The 26,491-nt window shown below is 40.2% G+C and overlaps 1 protein-coding gene across 1 annotated transcript in view; it reads left to right on the forward strand.

Annotated features, from left to right (window-relative positions):
* jph3b (junctophilin 3b) overlaps positions 1 to 26,491 on the forward strand; it is an 82,021-nt gene that overhangs the window by 29,759 nt on the left and 25,771 nt on the right. The window contains exons 2-3 of the mRNA XM_041997131.1: positions 8,373 to 8,859; positions 11,923 to 12,288. Coding sequence (XP_041853065.1) covers positions 8,373 to 8,859; positions 11,923 to 12,288 — 853 coding nt within the window. The remainder of the gene's footprint in view (positions 1 to 8,372; positions 8,860 to 11,922; positions 12,289 to 26,491) is intronic.

Consider the following 26,491-nt stretch of genomic DNA (forward strand, 5'->3'; position numbering starts at 1 on the left):
CCATTTAATTTCAGTCAGGAGTGTTGGAACAGGGAAACACTGAAAACCTGCAGGACAGTGACTCTTGAGGACTGACTTTGGACACCCCTGCCTTATCCCCATTTGAGGAATAGTGGCTTAAAGCAGTGGCCCCAACCCTGGTCTTCGAAGCCCACTACCAGTGCAGGTCTTAGATGTCACCCTGCTGCAACACACCTGATTCAAATTAAATGGATCTCTGACAAACTCTGTACAAGTCTGCTAATGAGCTATTAATTTGAGTCAGGTGTGTTAAAGCAGGGAGACATTGAAAGTCTGCAGGACAGTGGGCCTGGAGTACCGGAGTTGGGGATCCCTGGCTTAAAGGGTTTAAACATTACAAGAAAGTCTGGCTCACAGGAAGCAAAGTTTGAGGAAATTAGGAGTGAATCAACACTTTTACACTGAGGTGTAATTAAATTAGTAGTTATTGATTACGCATTTCTTTGTGTCATCTATTCTGGAGTAAAACAAAAAGTCAACAAATGTAGTTCCTGTAGTTCAGATCGTAAAAATGGGCTGCTTCCATCTGCAGTTACAGGAAAAAACAGTTCTCTGTAAGTCAGTGTTTGAACGTAATGGTTTATAGGTTTGCTTCAGTTTTTTTTCTTCTGTTCTTTAGTTTGTTGTCGGATTCTTGTGTTTTGGTTTCTTGTCTTATTTTGTAGAGTCACGTCCTTGTTTGTTCTGTTCTTTTTACTTCCTGTTTAGGGCACACCTGTGGCCTCATTTATCAAACTGTGCGTAGCAAAGCAAACTACAGGTGGCGTTTGCAGCCATAATACTGCGCACTTCAACTTTCAGATTTATCAAAGCGTGTGCACCACGTCCTACACCTGTTTCCGTTAATCAAAATCAAGCGGGCGCACGTAAGGGAAGGCCTTCCCATTTTTTCAGGGTGTGAGACAGAGATCCTGATGGACCAAGTTGTTTTAATTTAGAAAATAAATATGTACAGATACATCTGAGATTGGTAGCAGTTTATTTAGTGTTAAATAAAAAGACAAAACGTGATTGACAAGAGCTGTGACACTGTGTTTACACAAAAAGTTTGTAAACTTTTCAAGTAAAGGTGTTGCTGGGTGCTCCAGCTGGGTGGGCGGTGCAGAGGGACACAATCACTACTATTAACCAGGTGGAGTTGCGGGAAATAAAGAAATAAAAATAAAAAAAATGAAAATGAAAAAAGAAAAAACATCAGTAAGAATAAATAAATAAAATGAAATCCCCCTTTTGTGTGGGTTTCAGTAGTGTTGCATCACTTCTAGAACTCCAGCCTTCAGTCTGTGTCTCGCTCTACTGGAATGAAGGACCAAAGCTGCTTTTCACACTAAATGCTACATGCTGGCAGCAGACTGTCCACCTTATTTAGCTGAATGTATTTTAAAACATGTACGTTTTGTTTCACAATGACAGAACATATTTTAGTGATTGAGGTTCTTATTAATATGACCAAGTGCCATTTTGTTCCAGGAAAACACCAGAATAAACTGGAACAAGAGACTACTATATTTAAAAGAACAATTTATTTATAAACTAAATAAAATCCTTTAAAAAACTGTAATGGTCTGGATGGTGGAGAGATATGTTAAACAAAAGGGTGAAAAGTATTTCTGTACTGACAAATTCTAGACCAAAGAAATGGACCAAACAAAAGAACCAAAATAAGACAATCCTATGTTTGGTGAGGCGCTGTCAGGGCAGGGTTACAAACCATATTTGCATGCATGAAATTAAAACAACCAAATGATAATCCTTAAAACACAACAAAACACATAGAGACCACTATCCCTTTCCTTCGGTTCAATGTCAAAAACAAAAACCAAAAGTGATCCATACAAGGGATCAACTGAATAAATACAGAGAAGTGGGGAAAACAGTGGTTAGCATCCTGATGCTGATCCTAATAAAAGAGCTGCAAGGAAAAAACAATTAACATAAAATAAAACTTAAATTGTCCAGACATGTTAAAGGAAAGGGAAATATACCTGGTCAGAGCACAGGCACTCACTCCTTTCTCTCACTTGTGCAGGTGGATGGAGGTGACTGAAACTGTTTAAAACAATTTATTATAAGAACCCAATAAATAGCAACATGCCAATTCATAAAGGACATATACTGCTGCTGCTTAAGCATAACTTGCGTCCTGACAGCTTTGTTGAAGCCACTATGCAGGGTTTTGTCTTGAATGTTTTCATCACACAAAGGCCTCTGCTGCATGCTGCTCTCAGATGTGGTGCATCAGAGAGAAAGACCTGAGTGAATTCTCTGCCCCCCTTTTATAGACCCTGCCCCCTTTCCTCAACTCTGCCCTCCTTGCTCACAACTCACCATCCTACATCTACCCCGAGTTTGAGAAGTTACCGTCCCAGTGACAATACAGAATTACTGCATACTTTCACAGCTATGGTCTAAACATTGCATAAAACGGCTGGCTGGATACTGGGTCTCCACTGTAACCGCTTTCATCTCCGCTCACCCTACAAGCTGTCCGTGGCAGATTAAAAGGGTTTGTATGATGCCCCACTGTAGCCCTATGCACCATCTACAGGGTTTGCCAGACAGTTTAACTGAGGCTCCTCCGGTCGTTTTCAGTTAGCTCATTAGGGTGAGGTTATGGGATACAGCATGCAGATAAGGATCCCTAGAGTCAAACAGATGCACACTAACCACAACACTGCCCATTTCACTTTCTTCCTCACATCTAATTCACTGCCTTGTTCTTGAGTTTAACTTAGTTCTGCTGATAGAGAACAGTTGTCGGGAGGACTTTAAGCTCAGATCTATTTACATTTTTCTCTTGACCAACATTTTTCAGTCAGTAACCGTGCCGTAGTACTTGCTCTCTGATCTGAAGTGGGAAACGCCTGTGTGAACTGAAGACATTCTCGCGCCCATCGTTAGCTTTTTCCAGAACAGTAAAATCAATAGCCAAAACCACAAGAGGTTGAGACGCCGTTACAGTACCAGGAAAAGTTCTAATCTTAGGTTGATTGGCTTTAGCCACCATGCAACGTTGGCAGTTCCAACAATATTTCTCAATGTCGTGCCACATGTTGGGCCAAAAGCATCTTTCCCTCACCAAGTGTGTGGTCCATTCAACTCCTTGGTGACCATGGTCATCATGAAGGCTTTTAAGCACCTCTTTCTTCAGGCACTCAGGTAGCAGCAGCTGAAAGACCTTGCCACCTGTTATTGGTGGTCTAACATGATAATACTAAACCCAGTCTCTCGTACAAATCCTGTCCCGTTGTTTAATAAGGCTCCGAAGCTCTTTGGATGCCCGTGCCAGTTCTTGTTTTGAGGGGCGTTTTGCATGCTGACAATAAGTCTTATATGTTCCAATCCCTGGGTCAGCTTCCTGGAGTGCTTTTAAATCTCCCCTTTTCCGCATTGGAAGGGCTTGAACTGTTGAAACACTGTAATACTTACAAGGTGGAGTCTGTGAATCAAATGTCATTTTTTTTTTTATTGTTTCTGGTACTTAAACACCAGAAGACAATGAAGAAATTGAAGCACAAGTGGACTGCCTAGACAAAGCATCTGCATTTGCGTTTCTACTGCCAGGGCGATATTTACTTCAAAGTTAAATACACTTAAATACACAATTCCAAAACCCAATGTTGTTGCACTGCCCCAAGCTTAGCTGTTTTCAGGTAGCTCAAGGGGTTATTGTCAGTAAAAACAATAAACTAGTTTCCCAACAAATATTCCCTGAACTTGTCTGTCACTGCCCATTTAAGGGCTAGCAGCTCTAACTTTCGCGAGCTATAGTTGGACATGTTTCGTTCAGAGCATCTGAGGCCTCTACTGGCAAAAGCAATGGGTCGCCGTTGGCCTTTTTGTTCCTGAGACAATACTGCACCTAGTCCTGCATGACTCGCATCAATTTCAAGGACAAAAGGCTTGGCAAAGTCAGCATAGCCTAACACTGGGGCACTAACTAGTCGCTCTTTTAAAGCCTTAAATGCCTGTTCGCACTCATCATTCCACTTTTCCCCAATAGAGCACCTGGCATGGCCTCTAGGTTTGTGTTTACTCTCAATGAGGTCTGCCACAAGGTGGTGTAAGGGTGCTGCCATCTTTGAGAACCCCTCCACAAACTGGCAGTAGTAAGATGCAAAACCTAGAAAAGACTGCAGCTCCTTTACAATTGTAGGCCTACCCCATAGTGACACTGCATTGATCTTATCTGGGTCGGTAGCCACCCCAACTGATGACACAATATGCCCTAAGTACTTAACCTCATGCTGAAAAAAGTTACATTTTTTAAACTTTAACTTCAGATTATGTTCCTGCAGGCGAGTCAAAACCAGTTCCAAATGCTGTAGATGGTCGTCAAAAGTGGATGAAAAGACAACTATGTCGTCAAGATATAACAAAAGCGACTGAAAGGACTGATCACCAAAAATGCACTCCATTAGTCGCTGAAACTCGCTGGGTGCATTTTATAGTCCCTGCCCCTTTCCTCAACTCTGCCCTCCTTGCTCACAACTCACCATCCTACATTAATATCATTTCCTTTTTTCCTGAAATTCCTATTGTTTTTCCCCCCTCGAGTGTGCACTCTTTAGACAATGAATATTCTATTCTATTCTATTCTACAGTCATTTAGCAGTAGCTTTTATCCAAAGCGACTTACATTTGAGAGTAAGAACAACACAAGCAAGAATTCAAACAAGAAGGGACATCATAATTAAGTGGTAGTCAGACTGCTGTGAGTCCAGTTGGACCAGGTGCTGTCATGTAATGGTAGAGGCAGTGCATATAAATTTTTATTTATTTATTTTTTTTATTATAGTTTTTTAGAAGCAATTTTGTTTAAATACAAGATCACAAATTCATCAAACAATATCAACTTAGGCATAAGTGTACGATTTCATCACACAACATCCTCTTGGGCAAAAGTGCACACAGCTTATTCAGTACGTGGTTGAGCCAAAGAGCTGGACAAATCTTTCTAACTCATTCTGTTGAGTAGAAGAGTTAAGCTAAGTGCGGAAATGCTCCTTAAACAACTGTGTCTTTAGCTTGCATTTAAAAGTGGATAAAGACTCTGCAGATTGGACGGAGTTAGGTAGATCGTTCCACCACCGGGGGACAACAGAGGAGAAGAGTCTAGAGTGGGAGCACTAGGCGTTTTCGCTCGCAGAGCGTAACTGTTGAGAGGGAGTGTAGCCCTGGATTGAGGAGTGGAGGTAGACCGGAGCCGTTTGGGTTATTGTTTTGTAAGCAAGAAGCAGAGCTTTGAATTTAATGCGTGCTGCAACTGGAAGCCAGTGAAGAGCAATTAGCAACGGAGTGACATGAGCTCTTTTGGGCTGGTTGAAGACCAGACATGCTGCTGCGTTCTGGATCATCTGGAGAGGTTTAACAGAGCATGCAGGCAGGCCAGCCAGTAATGAGTTGCAGTAGAAATGACCAAAGCCTGGACCAGGAGCTGTGCCGTGTGTTCAGTCAAGTAGGGTCTGATCCTCCTGATGTTGTAGAGAGCAAATTGGCAAGATCGAGCAACTGAGGCAATGTGGTCCATAAAGGTCAGCTGGTTGTCTACCATGACACCAAGATTCCTGGTAGAAGACGTAGGCACAAGTGTGATTGAGTCAAGCTGCACGCTTATCTGTGGCAGTAAGAAAGGATTGGCTGGAAAGTACGCCGGTTTTGTTCCTACTCAAGCTTGATAAATGAGGCCCCTAGTCTAACTTTGTAATTGCGCCACCTACTCCTTGTTTAGTTAGTTCCCCTCCTCGGGGTATAAATACCCATTGGCTTCTTTTGCTCTCTGTCAGGTCATTATTAGTACTTTGCCTTTCTTTCCTTGTCTTCGTAGGTTTTTCTGGTCTGTTTCTTTGTCTATTCATTTGGTTTGTTTTGTGTTCCTGTAACCTGCTGTAGCAGTGCCTTTTTTATGTGGATTATTAAACTTATTCTTCCACCTTCCTCTTGCCTGGTGCTGTCCCTAAACCAGTGTTTCTCAATCCAGGCCCTCAGGACCCCCTGCCCTGCATGTTTTAGAAATAACCCTACTTTATTCATCCATCCATTTTCTGCCACTTATCTGGAGTTGGGTCGCGGGGGTAGCTGCCTAAACAGGGAAACCCAGACTTCCCTCTCCCTAGCCACATTCACCAGCTCATCCGGAGGGATTCTGAGGCGTTCCCAGGCCAGCTGAGAGATGTAGTCCGTCCAGCGTGTCCTGCGTCTTCCCTGGGGCCTCTTTCCGGTGGGACGTGCCCGGATCACCTCACCAGTGAGGCGTCCAGGAGACATCCTGACCAGACGCCCAAGCCACCTCATCTGGCTACTTTCGATGCAGAGAAGCAGCGATTCTACTCTGAGCCCCTCCAGGATCCCCAAGATTCTCTGAATGCATCATGGCATGTTATCTTTGTTGTGAATTCTGCTGCTGCTCTGTGAACCTCCTGCACATCCTCCCGTGCCCTGCTCTGCCAGGACAGATGATCTAAGACGAGGATGAAGAGGGGGAGGAGGGGGAGCCCTGTATTTCTTGGTAGATGGTGGTTGTTGGGGTTCAGACCGGGATAGAGACATCCTTTGAAGACCTTGGGTGATGTGGAGAAGAGGGTCTGGTGAGGGGGGAGAGCTGGGAGTTGATCTCCTCTCTGCTGTGTCCTTCGCTCTTATCTGTACACTCATGTTTGGGTTTGCCGTCCCAACAGCATGACACAAGTGTGCACCAAGTAATCTGCATCCAGTTAGATTTGGATGCACACCATCAGGTCTGAATCACTCCTTACAGTTCCAAAAGATATTGAAGTTATCAATGAACTTTATCCCATGGGTGATACATGCGTTTGATAACCATGTGTTCAAGCCAAGAAGTCTTCTGAAAAGTTCAATTCCTTTACCCGTGGTAGGAATGGGTCCTGAAATGTAAACATGGTGTGCTCCAAACTGACACAGTCTCTCCAACAGCAGAGAAAAGTCTTTCTTCAGGATCTCGGAGCCAGTTTTCCTCCTCAGAATATCAAAAGACCTTGTGTGGACAATAATCTTCATACCATCTGGATGTGAAGACAGAATGGTTGGCAAGATCTCTGTCAGTTCCCTGACTGATGTATCAAAAAGTGTTAGATTTTCCGTCTTTGCCATCCTCACATGCTGTTATAGAGTCCCCAATCAGAATTGTGTCTATTTGTTTTTGTGTGGAGGCGCCGATAGCTTCTCTAGTCCTCCTGTTTGTGGAATTTTGGCCTCTGTCAATCTCCTGCTCCATCCTTCCCTCACTCGTGAACAAGAACGAGATACATGAACTCCTCCACTTCGGGCAGGACCCTATTGCAGACCCAGAGAGAGCACTCCACCCTTTTATGGCTGCGACCCTGGTCTCAGATTTGGAGTTGCTGATTCTCATCCCAGCCGCTTAACACTCGGCTGCGAATCGCTCCAGTGAGACCTGAAGATCACGGCCCGACGAAGCCAACAGAACCACATCATCCGCAAAGAGCAGAGACCCAATCCTGAGGCCACCAAACCAGATCCCCTCAACACCTCGGCTGCGCCTAGAAATTCTGTCCATAAAAGTTATGAATCGGTGACAAGGGGCAGCCTTGGCGGAGTCTAACCTGCACTGGAAAGGATTCTTATTTACTGTCGGCAATGCGGACCAACCCTACTTTAACACGCCTGAATTAAATGAATGGCTCATTAACGGGCTGCAAAGAACTTGATGAGAATGTTCATTAATTTGAATCCAGTGTGTTGGAGTAAGAACATGTTTAAGACATGCAGGGCAGTGGGTCCTGAGGACCTGGATTGAGAAACACTGCCCTAAACCCTCACCACACCATGACTGGAAGCATTTCTGCATGTGTGGAAACTCACAAGAGTCCAGCAATTAGTGTGAAGTTATTTGGATATGAGTTTTTCACACTTTGCCTTAAAGTTTCTTACAATAAGACTTTACAAGAACCAGTTTGCTACCTGTGAAGGAACACTGGTAAGTTAGCGATGTCAACCTGTAGGACATTGTTCATTGAAATGTGAGCATGCTTATGAGAAGAACGAAACTCAAAGTAACCTCTGTTCTCTGTGGTTATTCTACTGCAATATAGCAACTGCATCAATTAGCATTACTCTTCTGGCTCACTTTATGTATTGTTGTGTTTTGTAGCACTAACACACACACGCCTATGAGGTATAGCCTTAAATGCAGGAAAAAATCTGGGTTATTCTTTCCTTAATATCCTCTTTGGTCCAACCATTGCTGGACTAACTTGACAGTGAAGCGTGTAAACTGATCTCCTTTTTGTTCATCAAGCAGTAACTTCTCTGAGGTTTTTGTATTTTGTGTAAATTAGGCCTAACCCACATTTGTTCTTTTCCCTCTCCAGGAACCTTTCAGGGTCAGTGGGTTGGTGGAATGCGTCATGGCTACGGAGTCCGTCAGAGTGTCCCGTATGGCATGGCGGCTGTCATCCGCTCCCCTCTGCGTACCTCCATAAACTCCCTTCGCTCCGGTTCAGAGCACAGCAACGGTACGGCTTTGCTGGACCGGACAGGAGCAGTGGTTCCCGGTCCTCCTGCAGTTCCTGGCACACTCACCACCAGCGTCTCAGTGTGCAGCACGGGCAGCAGCGGCAGCAGCCCCGCGGTATCACGTGGAGGGTTCGTGCTGACGGCACACAGCGAGGCTGAGCTGCTGAAGGGGAAGAGGAAAGGCGGGCTGTTTCGGAGGTCCATCCTGTCTGGTCTCAAGCTGAGGAAGTCGGAATCCAGGAGCTCTCTGGCCTCGCAGAGGTCTAAGCAGAGCTCATTTAGGAGTGAGGCTGGGATGAGCACTGTGTCCTCTGCTGCATCTGATATCAACTCTACCATCAGGTAATGACAAGACGAGTTGGTGGATGGGTGGCTGTTCAGAAATGACCAGAGGCTGGGAAGACATGTAGTTTACTGCTTGTGACATATCATGTTTATAAAAAACCCAAGACGATAAAATGAGACCACAATCAATAAACAACAATCACAACTCAGCCAGGAAATTTTCACATGCTCCTGCATACGGCTAATGTAGAAATGAAAATTATTAAACTATTTTTTTCTGAATCATATTTAAATCATCCTTTATAGTGACATCCTCTTTTGGTACAGTTTTGCAAATATTATACCACACTCCTGAAATGGTCAGTTGTAGTAATGCGTAGAACTTTTAGAATATTCATCCATTTTTTAAAAAAGAGAAAACCTAAAATATGATTTTTTTATGAATTTTAAATTTCAAAATGGTTTAACGGTCTGTCCAAAAATGTGTATTTTCTGAATTATTTATTACTCAGAAATGGACTGTTACAACTATGGAACTTTGGCATATTTTCTCATTGTCACGTCCCCCCTAATGACGACTAATTTGGCATCCATCGTACTTCTTACATGTACTGTGAGCTCTCTCCAGCCAGTGAGAGTCAGTCTGATGTTGCCTCTTTTCTTACCTCTTGCCTTATCCAATCCTCTCTTTCTGTTCATCTCTTCCTCCAACCATGTCTTGCATTTCATAAATTAGCCGCAGTTCACATTCAAAACAGGCCGTTGTGTTTTTATCTGGTTGCTGATATGTGTGACGGTGTGTAAAGCAAAAGTCAGCTGCAATGTCATGCAATGTCCTAAAAAGTGAGACTTCTCAGGATGCTGCTGGACAGGGACAGTTTCAGAAATGTAAATAATAAATGTCTCTGTGCCATCAAATGACTTTGAGGAAAGCAAAGTTTTAAGGTTGGAAAGTTACACAGAATTTTAAAAGACAATAATGTGCAGTTCATGTTTTGAGTGTTGTGTGATAAATTAAGTAGATTCAACATGCAAGTTTACTGCAGGAGAAACTGGTAAACAGATGGTCCACAAGGTAATCAGAAATTTGATAACACCTCCCAGTCTTACATGTAAATGTGTTCAAGACAAAGAACTTTACAAAAAAGGAGCAGAAATGGACCTTTTCTTTAACTTAGGGTAAAAGGTAGTGTGGAGCAGTGTTCACTTGATGCCATCCTGTGATTATGTATTTGTTATTATTTTAGCCTAGACAATTTTTTATGGTTTAGCTGACTTTGACCCACACCAGAGTACTTTGACAATGTTGGGCTGGTAAGGACCTGAACTTGCTGTCTAGCAGGACATTCTGAGGTGTAACACCTCCATCTGCCATCCCTCCACAGGTGTTACTAAGCATGTTGTGCAACATTACGTTTGTGACATTGCTATATTATGCAAGACGTAGGCATGTTACATTTTGGAAAGGAAAACTTTGGTGTGCAAGGGTTTGGGAACTAATAAGTCATTTTAACATTTTTTGAGCTTTTTTTTGTTCAAGTGACAAATTTTGTGTTGTGGATCAAAGTTTTTATTTCACATTGGAGAGTTTATTCTGCACTGGCCAACAAATCAAGGAACATCCTGAGATCCTGCTCAACATACACTATGAAAGGGTTGCATTTTATTAGGGGGATATTGTGAGATCCCCCCCCCCCCCCCCCCCCCAATTTAAAGCCAGTTTTTTAGGAGTATGCATGTGATGTGACACTGGCACGTGTTCAGCAGAGACTAGCATACCCTGAGGTAATGAGATGACGGAGTACGAAGTACGAACTGCCCTTCATCCGAAGGACACGGATTCCAGGAAACAACAAACACCTGTTCCACTTAACTGACTTTCTAATGGATTGGCATGCAAACCTAAGCGGAGTCTGGGTCAAACAATCAAATGTTAACAGCTTAACTGGCCTGCTGCCTGTTAACAAACATCTTCCCCATTTTATTTGTTTTGTGAACATCAGCATTTTAGACTTTAATGGGAATCAGTTGTCAGATTCAAAGCATGCTGGATCCAGGAGTCTTATTTTCAAAGGCACCAATTAGAAGACAAGAGTCGGTCGCTCTTAACTTGTTTGTTGGCGAAGTGCCCGACAGCAGCTTATCAGGTCTGATTAAGTATCGGCAAGGCTGATAAGAAAACCTTCTAGGTGTTTTTTTTCTTTTCAACTGCTTAAAACATGCATGGAACAACTTTATCAGGAAATAAGATCAGTGGATTGTGCATATTATAAACATAATTCAGAAATAACAAGTAAATATAAACCTGTTAGAGTATGCAAAATGAAAACAGTTAAACTTATGGAAAATTCCGAAAAGCTGAAAAATTTGGCAAATTATACATAAGATGTTATTTTTGTCTTTTAAGACATCACGGGGGAAATATCCAAGAGGTTGGAAAGCTTGTATGTTCTACATAGAAGACTGGAGGAACCAATCCTATTTACACAGGGTGGAGCTTTAATAACAATATTACAATAAATTTTAGTCATACAAAAGTTTTCTAAATCAAATCAAATCAAATCAGCAATTCAAATAAAACAACCTGAAACAAAAACCGTACAATTTATAATAGAATCGGATGATAAGGTGGCATTGTATTCAAGTGATAATTAAAAATCAGAAAAAGTTAAAATAGGAAAGGCACTACAATAAAAGGAACAGTGTCAATAACAACGTTTGCATATATAGCACCTCTGCCACCAAAGTCAGAAGGTGCTTTGCAAACAGGGACAAAAAGAGCCAGATCAACAGGATGTTCACTAAAATAAATCAACGCAATGAAATGTGTAAAGTATGCATCAGACAACACCAGAAGACCTCAGAGAGGGAAGGTTTTAAGAATTTAATGGTCACAGATGTTGTGTGCTTGCGTTCAATGGGCAGAGTGCTAGAAAATGGAGTCTGATGGAAACCCTCATCTTCATTTGTTCCAAACTATAATTTGGGAAAAATTAGTGGGGCACCATCTTTGGAACTCAGTGACTGAAAAAGCACATACCAGGATATAGGATTGTTTGACCCAAAAACAAAGACTGAGAAAATGACTGAATGTTTTAATGTGACCTTTCATCTTTCCAGCCTTGGAGATGCAGATGCAGAGTTGGCTGTCGCTGACGATGATGTGGACGCCACGACGACAGAGACCTACTGCGGGGAATGGAAGAACGATAAGCGGACTGGATTCGGTGTGAGTCGGCGGTCCGACGGGCTGCAGTACGAGGGGGAATGGCTCAGTAACAAACGGCACGGTTATGGCTGCACCACATTTCCTGACGGCACAAAGGAGGAAGGGAAGTACAAGCAGAACATCCTGGTCAGTGGCAAGAGGAAAAACCTGATCCCCCTCAGGGCCAGCAAGATCAGGGAGAAGGTGGACCGAGCTGTGGAGGGCTCTCAGAAGGCAGCAGACATCGCTCGACAAAAAGCGGAGATTGCTCTGTCCAGGTAGGAACTCCATGTCGGAAACTTTTATTTTGTTTTGTTGTGCTGGCTGAAGTAAGATGTGATGGCCGCCGCTGCTGCTGCTGTGGGTCAATGCAAGTTTCGTTGAAAAAAAAGTGAAATGTAATCAAATCTATAGCAAGTATTAAGAGTTCCATTGTACATTTAGGGAGTTTATTTCCTTGTGAAATAAAAACACCCAAAAGATAAAAAATAACTTTATTTTTAATTTTGTTTCAAAACCCAAAATGAAAAATCAAACAACAAATTAATATGTTTTTTGATTTTGCGCTCAGAACAAAAAAGGGACAACAAGTAACCCAGAATACAAATCTGTGTAATTTTAGGCAGTTTTTTTTTTTTTTTTTTTGCCCCTTGCGAAGCTACCAAAAACAAAAAAAACCAAACAAACAAACAAACAAAAAAAATGCTTATTTTTCCTATTTTTAGTACCTAAATGATAAAATTCAAAATAAACTGATTCGTGTACTTACAGGTAGTTTCGCCCCTCACCCGGAACAAAAGATGAGTAAAAAGACAAACAAAACAAACAAATAAATAAACAAAATATCCCCACTTATTTTTCTTATTTTCATTTCCTAAACCTAAATTTTAAAAATCGAATAATAAACTGTTATCCATTTTCTAATTTGTGCACAGAATAAAAATTGAACTAGAAGTACTCAGAGAGCACAGACCTTTGCCAAGCCATTATACTTGTTTTTTTTTTCATTTTTATTTTTATTTTTTTGTCGATGATTGTGGACATTATTTTTAAGTTAGTGACTTTAATGGCAAAGTTATTCCTGTCTCCCCATGGTAAAGAGTCTTTTTAAAAAAAACTCCTGGATCCAGGTGGTGGTCCAGATCACCCCAAGATGTAATCACTTGTTCTTTATTAAATTTCTGAGATTTCCTGAAATTTTTAAAAGTTATGTTTAAGTTTAAGTTATGTTGCAAACAGACAGATAGACCAAATACATAACCTCCGCCTTGGCAGAGGTTAAAAAAAAAAAAAATCGGATTGTGAGCATGTCACTTTGTCCAGCACTGCAGTTACTCCAGATCTTGAGAATAACGTAGCCATTAAATTGCCTGGTCTGTTATTGGGAGCTGCAGTTTTTGCAAATTACAATGCTTAAGACCATTGAGTACCTGGAACAGAACTGTAGGCATTGAGTTTAAAACTTTTATATGTTATATATATTAGGTTTTTGAAGATCTTAAGTACAAGAGTACTGTCCAAGATTAAAGGTTTAGGTCTCATCCATGCCACATTACTACTACTATTCTTTTTTTTTTTTTTTTTTTTTAAACAGTATTGACTTAAGATTGCATTAATGCAATAACTTTGTCAGCACTAAAATATATTTTAACAAGAACTTTGCTGTCTGTTTACTGATTACTGATTAATCCTGTAGGTTTACTAGTAAAAATGGGAATTTACTACCAGAAATCAGGGATGCTGTGAATTCTAGGAAAAAGATATGAAGGACCATCTAGTTTGTTAAAAGTCAGCATCTATGATACAGAATGGTGATGCATTAGTGGACATGGTTCATTTTTACAGCTGTAAAGGCTCCATTATCACTGAACAACATGCACAGGTTTTAGAGTAGCATATGGTGTCATAAAACAAGAAGGGAAGGCTTTGCTCATTTCAGCAACACAAACCACATTTTGAACAGAATTGATGAAGAAGAGCTAAACCTGTTTCTGCTACTGGTTTCAAATTAAAACTGTTAGAAATGTGAAACTTTGAGATGGGTTTTCTTTCTTATTATGCAATATATTAGCTTATTAGAATCTGGGAGGGCAGATAAGGCTTAAAATGAATTTGTAGCACAGGAGTTGTCATTTTTACAATTTCTGAGCCTTTATTGAGTCTTTTTAGCGCTGTGGACCAAAACTATTATATTCTGGTGTGAGACATTAGATTACTAACCAACATTGCGACTTTTCTTGAATTAAAGGCTGCATGGTTTATTTTCCTGCCTGTCATCATTTCTTGTGTCTTCACTTTGAAATTCGCTCTTGATATCAGAGGTTATGAGAGTAATGCTACTCTCTTACAAATACAGTCTGATTGTCTCTTTGTCTGAAAATGACTTGTTAAATTTCCTCAAACATCAGAAATCTGTCCTTGTTATAAAGGCCCACTAGAAACCCTGTTCAGCGATGTTGGCCTCTAAGCTGACTTTGTTATTCTACACAGAGGTTACAGGACCTTCACTAATACTCCTAATGCTGCAGTTTCACAGGGTTTAACATCACATGATCATCCCCATCCTTCCTTCACATCTGTTAAATGTCCACCCCCACTAATAGCTCCGTATGTCTGGATTGCAGAGGAGAAGTGCTCTGCCTGTAAACGCTTGTGGAAGGATCCAGTCCACGTTATAATGTAGATCAATGACAGATTAAAAGCAGGATTAAGGTGAAAGGGAAACTAGAGTTAGGAAGGTTGCGGTACAAGTGAAACGGCAAGTGAAGAGAGTTGGTCTGGAGCTGTTAGAGATTTGATGACAGGAAAAAGGAGCCTGCTCTCATACCTGTCCATGAAGCTAAAACGTGCAGCATGGTTGGGGTTGGGATGTTAATTCTTCTCCACAACTAAGAGCAGTAAACAGAAAGATAAAGCAACAGTTACTCAAAGTAAAAATTAATTAGCAGCCAAGGACCTGAAGTCATGGATGCACACTTTTATTCTAATCAGAAGTAGGCTCATGACCCATTTTGGTCCCTGACCAAAGAACAGGGTTATGGTTACAGTAACACTGGCAGTGTCAGAGGTGCTGTTTTTAAAATGGGTTTATACGGCATGGATATTTTACAAGTGTCAAGGTAAAACTTTTAAATAAAGTCAATCCAAAAAGGCCAACTCATGGATCCAAACTCAGCAAGACAGTGTTGCCAAAAGTGTCACTGATATCTCATCCCACAGTTAAAATACATCCTCTGAAAGGTAGTGTTCCTGAGCCACAAATAAAACCGACGATCACATGGAAAATATTCTTGATCTCCAATGGCTACAGAGAAGCCTGAGAGCAAACAATCTGAGGAAAGTGCCTGGTTAAATCTCTACCAGAATCAATCTGTGTGATGAAACTTAAAGAAACTGCAAAGTCAAACCTGAGCTTGACTTTGCAGCTTGACTAGCTTTCTTTTTTTCCCTCCCATTGCTACAGTTTCCTTTCTAAAACTATTCTTTGTAAGTTATTTAAAAAAAAATCTAATGCGCCGGTTTGTTTGACATTTTTAGTGGAGTAGAGAGAAAAACAGAATAAGAGGGCTCTGATAAGCAAAAACGTACCGCAACATATAAACAGTACTGCAACATATATGAGAAACATTTAGCTAACAAGGTACACCAACTATAAAGTTCAGGTTTTCCATGCCTGTAAATCTGCGAGGGGCCACACACTATCTGCTCACATCTGCAAAAGTCAGCATAGAGTCCCATTCAGATAACTGCATGCTGTGTAAAATTTCAAACACTATGACCTGTCTGTACTTATGCAGTTGCATTTATTGTTGTCATTTTTTATTCCCCTACGCATTTTCATGTTTGGTTAGACTTACAGGGATGTTTCAGTTTTTAATGAAGGAATTTTATGTGCAGTGTAGCAGAGAACTCTCAGTTTGAAAACGCTCTAAAACAGTACTTTACACCAAAAGAACACAAACTGCAAAAGTAAATGGACTGTACATATAGCGTTTCTCTAGTCACATGCCGACAACTCAAAGCTCTTTTACACCACATGTCACAATCACCGGTTGGTAGACAACTACTCTTCCTCCTGAGCTACAGCTGATCCATAAACACGCATTCCTTTTGCATTAAACGGTCATATTTCTCAGCCAAAGAACATCTGTGTTGCCATGGCTCATTGCAGGCATAGTGGCCTTGAGGCATTCTGCCACAAATCAGATGCTTGTGTCAGACTTGATGGACATCTAAAACCCTATTTCCACCATCTGGTCTGGCTTTTTAACAGGTCAGTATGCAATTTGTGTGTGTGTGTGTGTGTGTGTGTGTGTGTGTGTGTGTGCGTGTGTGTGTGTGTGTGTGTGTGTGTGTGTGTGTGTGTGTGTGTGTGTTTCTATAGGCAAAAACTGGGAACGGTGCTGTTCAAATTTCACTGGTCCCTTCCATTGGGGTCCAAATCTTAATGATCTGACTGTAAAGCATGACACTCTACAATCCATTTATTGGTTGAAAGAATCATTACTTTCTATGTGACAATAAGAACAAAGTGAGACTATTTTTTGCTTTAAAGTTACCTGTCAAAAAGAAAAAACACAAACTGCTAAATATTCTCAATTCTCCCCCTTTTTTGTGTCGTGTTCTTTGACATAATTCAAGGAAGGCGGCATGCCGCTATGATGTCACGCTGTTATATAGCTGACACATCTATCGGTATTTGACTTATATCCTGCCATAACAGGTATGGGTACTGTTGGCTGTGGAAATGCAACAGAGGTCAGGGTTTACTGAACCAAACTACCCCAAAGCGTCCGGTCCCGAGTTGGATGTGTTGGTGGAAACAGGGCTTTATTGTTAGTTATAATAGGCAGATATTTGGGGACTCAGCAGCACTTGCATCAATAACAAAAGCAAACATTAATAGAAATAGACACAAAATAAAGTGAAATAAAGTGATGCAAGACAAGATGAAAGAAATAATCAGACAAAAGTGAAAAAAAGTGACATAGTCTGAAACAAATGCAATTCCATCCAGAAAAAAAAACAAACTATATGATTGTATAGGTTTTTTTTTTTTTTTTTTTTTGGCTTTAAGGATAAAAAAAAATAACTTTGGTTCTGACTGAATTAAGAAAAACAGAATAACAGGTCATCCAAGCATTTATGTCTCTGACAAACTGTCATGAATGGTGGGCGTCGGAGAAGGTGAGGAACCAATTGCAGGCAGGAGGCAGAATTGGTGCAGGTAAACAGGGTTTATTTCCAAAACAGAAACCAGAGGGAACAGGCATCCATGAATGGTGATGAAATAATGATGAGGATCCCACAAGGAACAACAGAAAACCAGGGGTACTTATACACTGAGGCAATAACAAGACACAGGTGAAGTGGATGACTAATCAGACCAGGTGAACTAACAAGGCAGGAACAGAAAACCACAGAACACAAGGGAAAAAACTAACTAAACATAACCAGAAACCCAAAAAACACCAGCATAAAGTCCATAATCGTGACACAATCATGTCATTTCAGAAACTAATCAGTTTCTTTGAGCTTCATCAATAGATATAAAGTAGGGTGCATTTTATTTCTCCCTATGATGTGGCTCAAAGAAAGGTTGGATAGAATTGTTTCTTGTCCAGAACCCTGAGGAACTCCACAATAAACACTAATATATGTAAAGAACACATTATTACATGTCTGAGCTGGGATTTACCATAGGAATATGTCTTTCAGAGACACTACCTTTAATCTCTCTGTCTTTAAGTCTTTGTACTCAGATGTCATTTGTAAAAATGTGAAATGCAGCACTGGAATCTGTTGGGACCAGAGCAGACATAAGACCATTGTCAATACATGCTTACAACTTATTGCAACTGTTGCTGTAAATGGACAATTAGTTGTGTTAAGACAGCTTTCCAGGGATTTTATAAATAAAATAAAGACAGATGTGTACTAGGCTAAAAAAAAGAAACAAAACAAAACAATAAAAAGCAGATTCAAGACAGGGTTTATGTACAGCTGACTTACAGACCAGAGATACACAGACAGCTAATACAACTCCTGTTTTACAGACTTGATCTGAACTACATGGCTACAAATCACATCCTTCTTCTTGTTTGTGCTTAAATTAAATAAGAAACAACTAAAGTAATTTCAGTCATATTTCTTTCAGGTTATTTTGCTCGACCATTGAGTTCTTACAACAGTTCAGATAAACAGCTGCAGACTGAGGTTGTGAATGAAGCGGATGTCTTTAAGAGGGTTAGCTTTACTATCTGATTAGCACATGACTATGGAGGAGATCAATAATGAGTTGCACTTTGACCTCATGGTCATAACTACAGTACGTGTTTGCATGTTTTCAGGAGTAGACCACCTGATTCCTGAAGTGTAAAGACTCTGTTGAGCTGGAAATAATAAAAATACAGAAGATTGTCAAAGAGCTGACATGTACAAATAAGAAATACCAAAGGTAAAATAAAGGAAATTTTTATGTCATGCCAACAATGCCAGCAGAGAGCACAGAAAGGAAACTAGTCTATGACAAACAAAAACAAGCTCTTGCTTATATCCTTATAAGCTTACTTGCGTGACATGTAAATACAGCTGCTGAATCTATTTGTCCACATGCAAGATGAGCTGAATAAGTAAAGATCCAATCCTCTTAGTCCAGATGACAGTCTTCTGCTGAGGCACAGCAGCTCACACTGATGATAAGTCACACACAGAACAAGGGCATTTCATTTCTCATATTCTAATTATTAGGTCTCTCCCTTTTTGTATAATCCTCCTGGGATGTTACATATTCTTTAGGTTTTAAGGTCAACATAATACACACAGTTCCTCTGAAGAGTGCTGGAAACTTAATCTGATGGCTGGAAAGAGATTATGTTTATGTTAATATTCAAGTTTGGGTTATACTTAATATATTGCAAAGAAAAAAACATGTATACCCTTTAGTCAATATTAACTAATACATCTGATTATAACATGTGATCTAATTGTCCCTTTGACCAATATTGTCAACTACAAGTTGAATCAGAAAGTGTCTGGAAATAAATTTGTATCCCTTGCCTGCCTGCAAATTGTGTATTTCATATTCCCTGCTCAGAGAATAAGACATGTCTGACTTGGGCAGGTTTTAATAATGTAAAACCTCAGTTTTTGTATGCAGAGCAGGATTTGGTCAGATATTTAGAGAGCAGGAGCTCATGCTCAAAGATGCCCTTGAATTATTTTTAGGACCAGAAAGACTGTCCTTCTTTAAGTAGAGTGTCTCCTCATGCAGGCAAGTAATTGAATCTATCACAATGTATGTCATGAAAGCAGAGGAAAATAAGATTTGATGGACATTTTAACACTTTAAGTTAGTTGAGAAATGTTTCTTTATTGCTTCTTTAGACAATAACTATAATTGGGCCTCATTCACTAACCACTCCAAACAAATTTGTTCGTAAGTCCTACTTACACAATTTTTACTAAGATTGTTGCATACATGAAAATCTTCATATATCTACAACAGGGGTGCCCAGCTCCAGTCCTCAAGGGCCACAATCCTGCAGGTTTTTGATGTGTCCCTGTTCCAAAACTACCTGACTCAAATTAATGAGTAACTGTACAAAACTTAATAGGCTGTTGGATCCATTTAATTTGAGTCAGGTGTGTTGAAGCAGAAAACATTGAAAACCGGCACGACAGCGGCCGTCGAGGAACGACTTTGGACACCCCTGATCTACGAACATTTAGGAATACACGATAAACATGAGCACCGACATATCTGAACAACATCAGTATTGGTGTTGTCTTCTGCTGTCAGATTAAAACAACCTTTAGTCATTCATAAAACATTTAGTCAATTTGAAATGAAAAGCAAGATATTACAGACTGTGTCCTCACACTTTAATTTCCCTCAGGGAAAAATTTAACAATTTTTTTATTCATTTCATTCAGTCAAGAACAAGTTGAAGTCACGATGGGATGTAATCCTGTTGCTGGTCTTCCTAAAACCATTGCTGCAATACATCACACATCAAATCTGCTTGTTCAGTCGCACGAACATCGCACCATAAAAATCCAAGTGACTCCCATAATAACCTACTGAATGTGATATTTGATAAATAAAATTTACTACAACAGTGGCTGACCAACCGTCAGACTCACCTGGACGTTTTATTTCATCAAATGCAGCAATGGCTCCATCGGTGTACCCAAGTGGCAACCTCCAGGGTAAAATGTGAAGCCTAAGATGAAGTGCAAAAAACTGCAGTTCACACTTCATCCGTTAGGGGCTGGCTGCAAAACAGTCACTCCCCATACACTCCCACGTTAAAAAGACTAAGCTCACACCTGAAATAAACATGTTTAAAGCCTGGTACAAAAATCCATTTTAGGATTAATAGGTCAAGTTTACCTTCAAGACAACTGTGAGGGGGGGTGAATTTTTTTAACTTACCCATTTGGATGTTATTTAATCTTGAAATTTGGCATAATTAGGGGCGTGTCCTTTTGACTGACTTTTGATTCCATGGCAAGAAGGGAGAATGCAGCACAACCATGGTTTTTAGCCGGCTAACAGCGTGCCTTAGCCTGCCTACCTCTGTTAGCTGGTTAGTTACTGTTAGCTCCGGGTTAGCTCGGTTAGCTCTTAGCTACAGGCAGCTTGGAGTTTGATGGGTGTTAATCATCCACCCCCACCTTCACAGTCCCCTTCTCAGCTCCAACTCTTTTGCCCATTTTTGGATTTTCCAGGAACAACGACACGTGTGACGCTGCCAAGATGGCGAGAGCATTAATTACTCTGGTCTACAATGAGCTAGGTTAGCCATCACTTCATGTTAGGCCCAGCTTATGAAGCGGATGTGATGTCATGTGAAATCCAGCCACAAACTTCTCAATTCCTTTTGATTCCAATGAAAGGTTCATAGTGTAAACAAAACGTTTGTCAGTCCTACCGCAGTTGACTTTCCAGGCTAGCTGAGCAGGTACCAAATATTGCAGTGAGATCCTGAAAACTGCTGCAGATTAGTAGAAAAAATCATGACTTGTGAGTAAACTAGGAGGATCTTGCATGGGTACTTTGTCATGTTCATGCAGTTTTTTATCCACAGGGTTAAACTTTTCTATGTAAAATTCACCTCATTAATGCCCATCATGGGGCTTAATAGTAAAGTTCTTTCCAATATTTATGTTGAATAATTTCTCAAACTTCAAATGATACCTCAGATTCTGAGCCTCCCCTCCATTCGTCCACCAAAAGTAGGAGAATAGCGAGGATTGCAAGTCCTACAAAGTTCAGCTGTGGGCAGTCCATCGGACAATGCCAGCCATATAGCCCCTTCCTCTGTTTGCAGGAAAGTTGTCATGGACTGAGCAGGAAGTGGACCCAAACGCAGGACTCAGAGGCAGGAGGCAGACAGAATGTAGAAATAAAGTTTTAATCCTATGAACATACCTTGCTTCGGACAAACAACAAGGAAACACAACAGATGATCTGACAAAGGAAAACTGAAACCAGGGGTATAAATGCACTGAGGAACTAATGGGCGAACAGGTGAAGTGAATGAGCAAATCAAACTTGGTGAGCTAATGCACAGTAAATAAAACACAGAAGGGGCAGGAACTACAAAATACAACAGGAAAGGAAGTAACAGAGTCAACAGTCAATCTAATAGAATAAAGACACAAGTTATTTCAGTACATTAATTAGATACAAATGATATATAATTTTTTCTGTCATTGTCCTTTAATTTTGTTACATGCTGCACTTTTATGTAGCTCTGTGTTAAGGTCTGCGATTTACTGCTCTGCTTTGCCCTCTTTTTGAGAAATGTTTGGTTTTAGTTAAAACTATAGGTAGCTAAAGGAAGCTCTGCATCATTCAGCTAGACTGATTAAATATATGATACTAATTTAATCCATTAGATGATTTCTAACCCGTTCTTGATTAAAAAGATGTGCGCCTCCTTTAATGAATGTTTTAAAGGGGTGCTTGTGTTTTTCTAATCATGTTAGAGCTGCAGTAATTCCTGGTCTTTTTTGGAAAATATGTAAAAACATCATATATGAAGTAGAAGAGGGATAAAAGCATCTGATCCTAGTTTATACAGACATCATATTTCTTTTTTTGACACAGCAATATAGTCTCCCTGGAAACAGAAACAGCCAAACTCTGGATTCATACTAGATTTAAAAACCGCAGTATGTTTTTTTTAGCATCTTAGATCAGCTCTTTGAAACAGAGCAGCATAAAGTTCTCAACTCACTGCAGAATCTTGTCAGCGGGAGCAGGCAGGCGCTAACGTGCAGATTTTACTAATTCCTGAAAGTAGAGAGTGTTTGTTCTGTGCAGAAATGATAGGTAGGGGATGCAGGTGGCTGCTTTTCCAGGAAGGAAAATGACACAAATCAAACTTTAAACTCCAGAATAACCTTACTGTGCACACATTTTTAGCTTGGCTTTGCTGTCAGCTCGTTTAAACACACCCACAGAAATACCTAACCCAGATTCAGACAGCACAGGACAGCCTGTCTCTGTGTGTGTCCCAGAACAGAACAGCAGGGTATTTCCTTGTGGAACACCAGGAGAAACCCTGAGAGGTGAAACAGTCACGGGATAATTGCTGCAATTCTCTTTCTTGGAGCAAAGTGAAGAAAACTGGTTCAAGGATGAGCTGGCTCTTTCCCTGACGTGTTACTAATATCGCTCAAAGGCTGCTTTTTTTAAAATATTTGTCTCACATCACTTGGACATGTCAGGAAGCAGAAAGGTCGAAGGTGAGGTTTCTCCTCCACAGCTGAGAAATGTGAATCTGCTGTTCACATGCCTCATGTTATAGCAAATCCAGGATTTGTGTGTTTGTCTAGTGTGTTTTGTGTGACACCAGGCTGATGTGCCCTCATTACTGTTGTCACATGTGCTGGTGTATCTGATGTGTCATTGGGCTACCTGTGATTAGTTCGTAGCAGATAAATACACCAATGACTCACTGTGCTTTGTGAACGGAGCCACTCGCTGCAATCCTGTGACCTCGTTTCATCAGCTAGCCTAAAGCCCAACACACACTCTCACAGCTACACACACATACACAATGTCTTTCCATCACATTCACTTTTATTTGTTTCATTCATTGGAGTCCAACACTAACCAAAACCAGTAGAATTTTTTGTAGGATGGTTTGTTTTTTTGTCTCTGAAATGGAAACAAATTAACAAAATTTGTAAACAGATTGATGTCCCCACAACATGAGTAGCGCAAGTGCACACACGCCCGATTAGCAGTGATGCAAACCGAAAAGCTCTGAGATATGAATCACCATCATCATCATCATCATCATCATCTGGTTCAGAGCGATGGCAGAGATGATAGAGAAGCCAAGAGCATGAGTCCTGGATTAGACTCTCTCCTTTTACTCGCCTCGTCTATCAGTTGGTTTCTTTTCTTTGTTTCAAGTCTCCTCGTGCATCTTATGTCTTCGTCTCATTTTGGCCTTGATGTCCCTTCTCATTTACTCGTTGTTAATTTCTGCCTCATTGATCCTTTTCAAATTGTCTCTTGATTATGAGAAGCCAAACTCATAGTCAGCATCGTACATGTGAAACTGGAGATATGCCCTCTTTCAGTTTTAACATGTATTAGGACATTAAATGGATAAATATAACCTCAAATAATATTAATCACATGATTCAGCTGTTTGTAGAAGCACTTTTAGCAGCAATAACTCAAAGTAATCGGTTCCTTTAAGGGATGGGCAATACCAACATTTCTCCTGTCGATATGATACCATTAGTTTTTGGTACTTTTTCATCGATTCCAATACAGTTATCGATACTTCTTGGCCTTAAAAGAAAATCATGATTTTACAGTGTGCATTATTTTCTTTATTAATAAATCAAGGGCAGAACATCAGTACTTAAAAGAAATGATTTTTAAAACAATAATCATGCTGAGGAGTAAATTAAACAAAAATAAGATCAATAAATGTTTTTAAAATGATAAAATAATTAAACTGCAGATTAATAAAAAATTTTAATTTATTAAATGTAAAATAAAAAATATATATGTTATAGTTATATAATTAAAATTATATATAATAATATAATAATTAAACTTAATGTGCAATAACCTGAATTAAACCAGAAAAATATCAGAACTTACCCTCATCATCACTAACAGTAGCAACAGCATCATCATTAAGACATCTGATCAGCTACCATAATCATGTGACATAGAAGCACTACAGCATTGCTGGGCTTCACATGCAATTTTAGTGCCTAAAACAGTGATCCCCAACACTGGTCCTCAAGGCTCACTATCCCTGCAGGTCTTAGATGTCTCCCTGCTGCAACACACCTGATTCAAATTAAATGGTTCTCTGACAAGCGCTGCACAAGTCTATCAATAAGCCATTAATTAGAGTCAGGTGTGTTGAAGCAGGGAAACATTGAATGTCTGCAGGACATTGGGCCTTGAGAACTGGAGTTGGGGACCCCTGACCTAAAACTCTCAGAAGTGAAAACAAATGGCATGCTTTGTATCAGCAGTATCTCGATTCTCAAAAAAGTATTGAATCCGATATTTTGACTAACTGATATCGAAGTTTCGACTCCAGAGTATTGATCCACCCATCCCTAGTTATTTTATTTTATCAGTGCCACGTTGTTGATTTTAGTCCACTCTTTAAGATGTTGCTTCAGCTGATTAAACTTTGCACCATTTGTTTTTGCACACGTCCATCCTCCTGAGATCCTCAAATGAATTTCATGAACAGCGTAAAAGGCCATGGAGCTACTATAGCTTACATTAGCATCTACGTTAGCAACAAGCATAGAACCACAGCGATATAAACTTTAGCTTGTTACTACTTGTGCTAAAATAAAGTTAACTCCATCAGATTGATTTCAATGACTGTGTTCAGAAGAATGTTTTACATGTTTAACTGCTGCAATACTCTTGAGTCAAATTATTAAAGGGTCATTAAGAGGCTTGTGCAGACTTGTCAACAAGCTGTCATGTGAATCATGTGTTGCAGCAGGGAAACGTCTAAAACCTGCAGAACAGTTGGTGATCCTGCACTAAAGTGCAGCATATTCTCCCTCCTCTCTATGAACTGCATACTCATTAAAAGTGACTTGTGATTTGACTTGGACTTGCAAAGATTTCTGGATGTTATTTGTATGATGTATGTTCCATACAAGACTGTTTCTTACTTTGTTATATTTTTAAATTATATGGGTTCTAGTGTCCTTTATTGTTCAGTAGGTAGTTGACAAAGTGGGTCAAGGAGATGTCGGGATCAAACCTGGGCTAACTGCATTGTGAACTGTGAACCAGCCAGGTGAACTAAACACCATGCCCTCAGGAGCATTCAGCAACAACAAAACCAGTTATTTTCCTTTTTTAAATCAATGTACTCAAACTTCTTCTTTAATAGAAGTACTTACCCTGATAATAATCAGTTAATCAAGTACATTTAATCAGCAGCACCTGGTTGCTGCTTAGACCTTGTAGACAAAGATTTTTTAATGAGATTTCGTATCTATTCGAGACCTCACACCTGAAGATAAAAAATCAGACATTTAACAGTTTTGATCATACTGTGTGTGGTGTGCTCCAATAATCTCATTACCGAACAACACACACATAACGATGCTGTCCCACAACCGATCTACAATCTAGTCCTCCAAGCCAGAAATCTTGCGTGACCAAACGTGATGTAGCAAAACCGAAGAAGAAGAAACATTTACACAACCGGAAAAATGAAGAAGAACCATGGTAAAATAAAGGAAAACACAACAGCCAGCATGGAAGAGGATCTACAGGACGAGGGAACAATGGTGGTCCTGTGACTATTATTAACAGAAAAATCCAGAACTGATAAAAATAACAGACTAGAGACAGCATGAACACAGACTTTATATCCTTCCTAGTTCCCCAGTCAGCTCGCTCTCGGATGGGCTACATTCCGTTCCACATCACCATCCACACAGTCACAATTCATGAGTCGTTGCCTCTCCATGTTCAATACTTCCGATTGTCGGCCACGACTTGTTTCAGAGCCGATTGTCAGGACGAATTTATTCTTAACTGACCAAATAATAATTTTATAGGATAATCCTATAAGATTTAAGATAATAGGGCGTTTGCTGTCCTTGGTCGGGAAGGGGCAAAATCGGGACAAAAACAGCGCGATAATCTTTATGTGTGTACCTAGCCTTAGATGCTTAAGTCCTATCAGAGCAGTAAGGGTGGAGCTTTTCACACTCTGTTTCTACATTTTTACTTCATTTTTGTTAGATAAATGGCCTTGTGTAATCTGTAATGCGTTGTTAGTCACCTAATGTTGCATTTTTCTGATTTTAAGAGCTAATATGGACCAAATATGTTTTAAATATTGCAGTGAATTTAGCAGTCTCTCAGTCTGAGTAATAAAACTGATTTAGTTTTTTAGGCTTGCTGCAGACGTCTCACCTCATTGACATAACGTATGCCAGACTGAT

The sequence above is a fragment of the Melanotaenia boesemani genome, chromosome 10, assembly GCF_017639745.1.
Source record: "Melanotaenia boesemani isolate fMelBoe1 chromosome 10, fMelBoe1.pri, whole genome shotgun sequence".
Taxonomy (NCBI): domain Eukaryota; kingdom Metazoa; phylum Chordata; class Actinopteri; order Atheriniformes; family Melanotaeniidae; genus Melanotaenia; species Melanotaenia boesemani.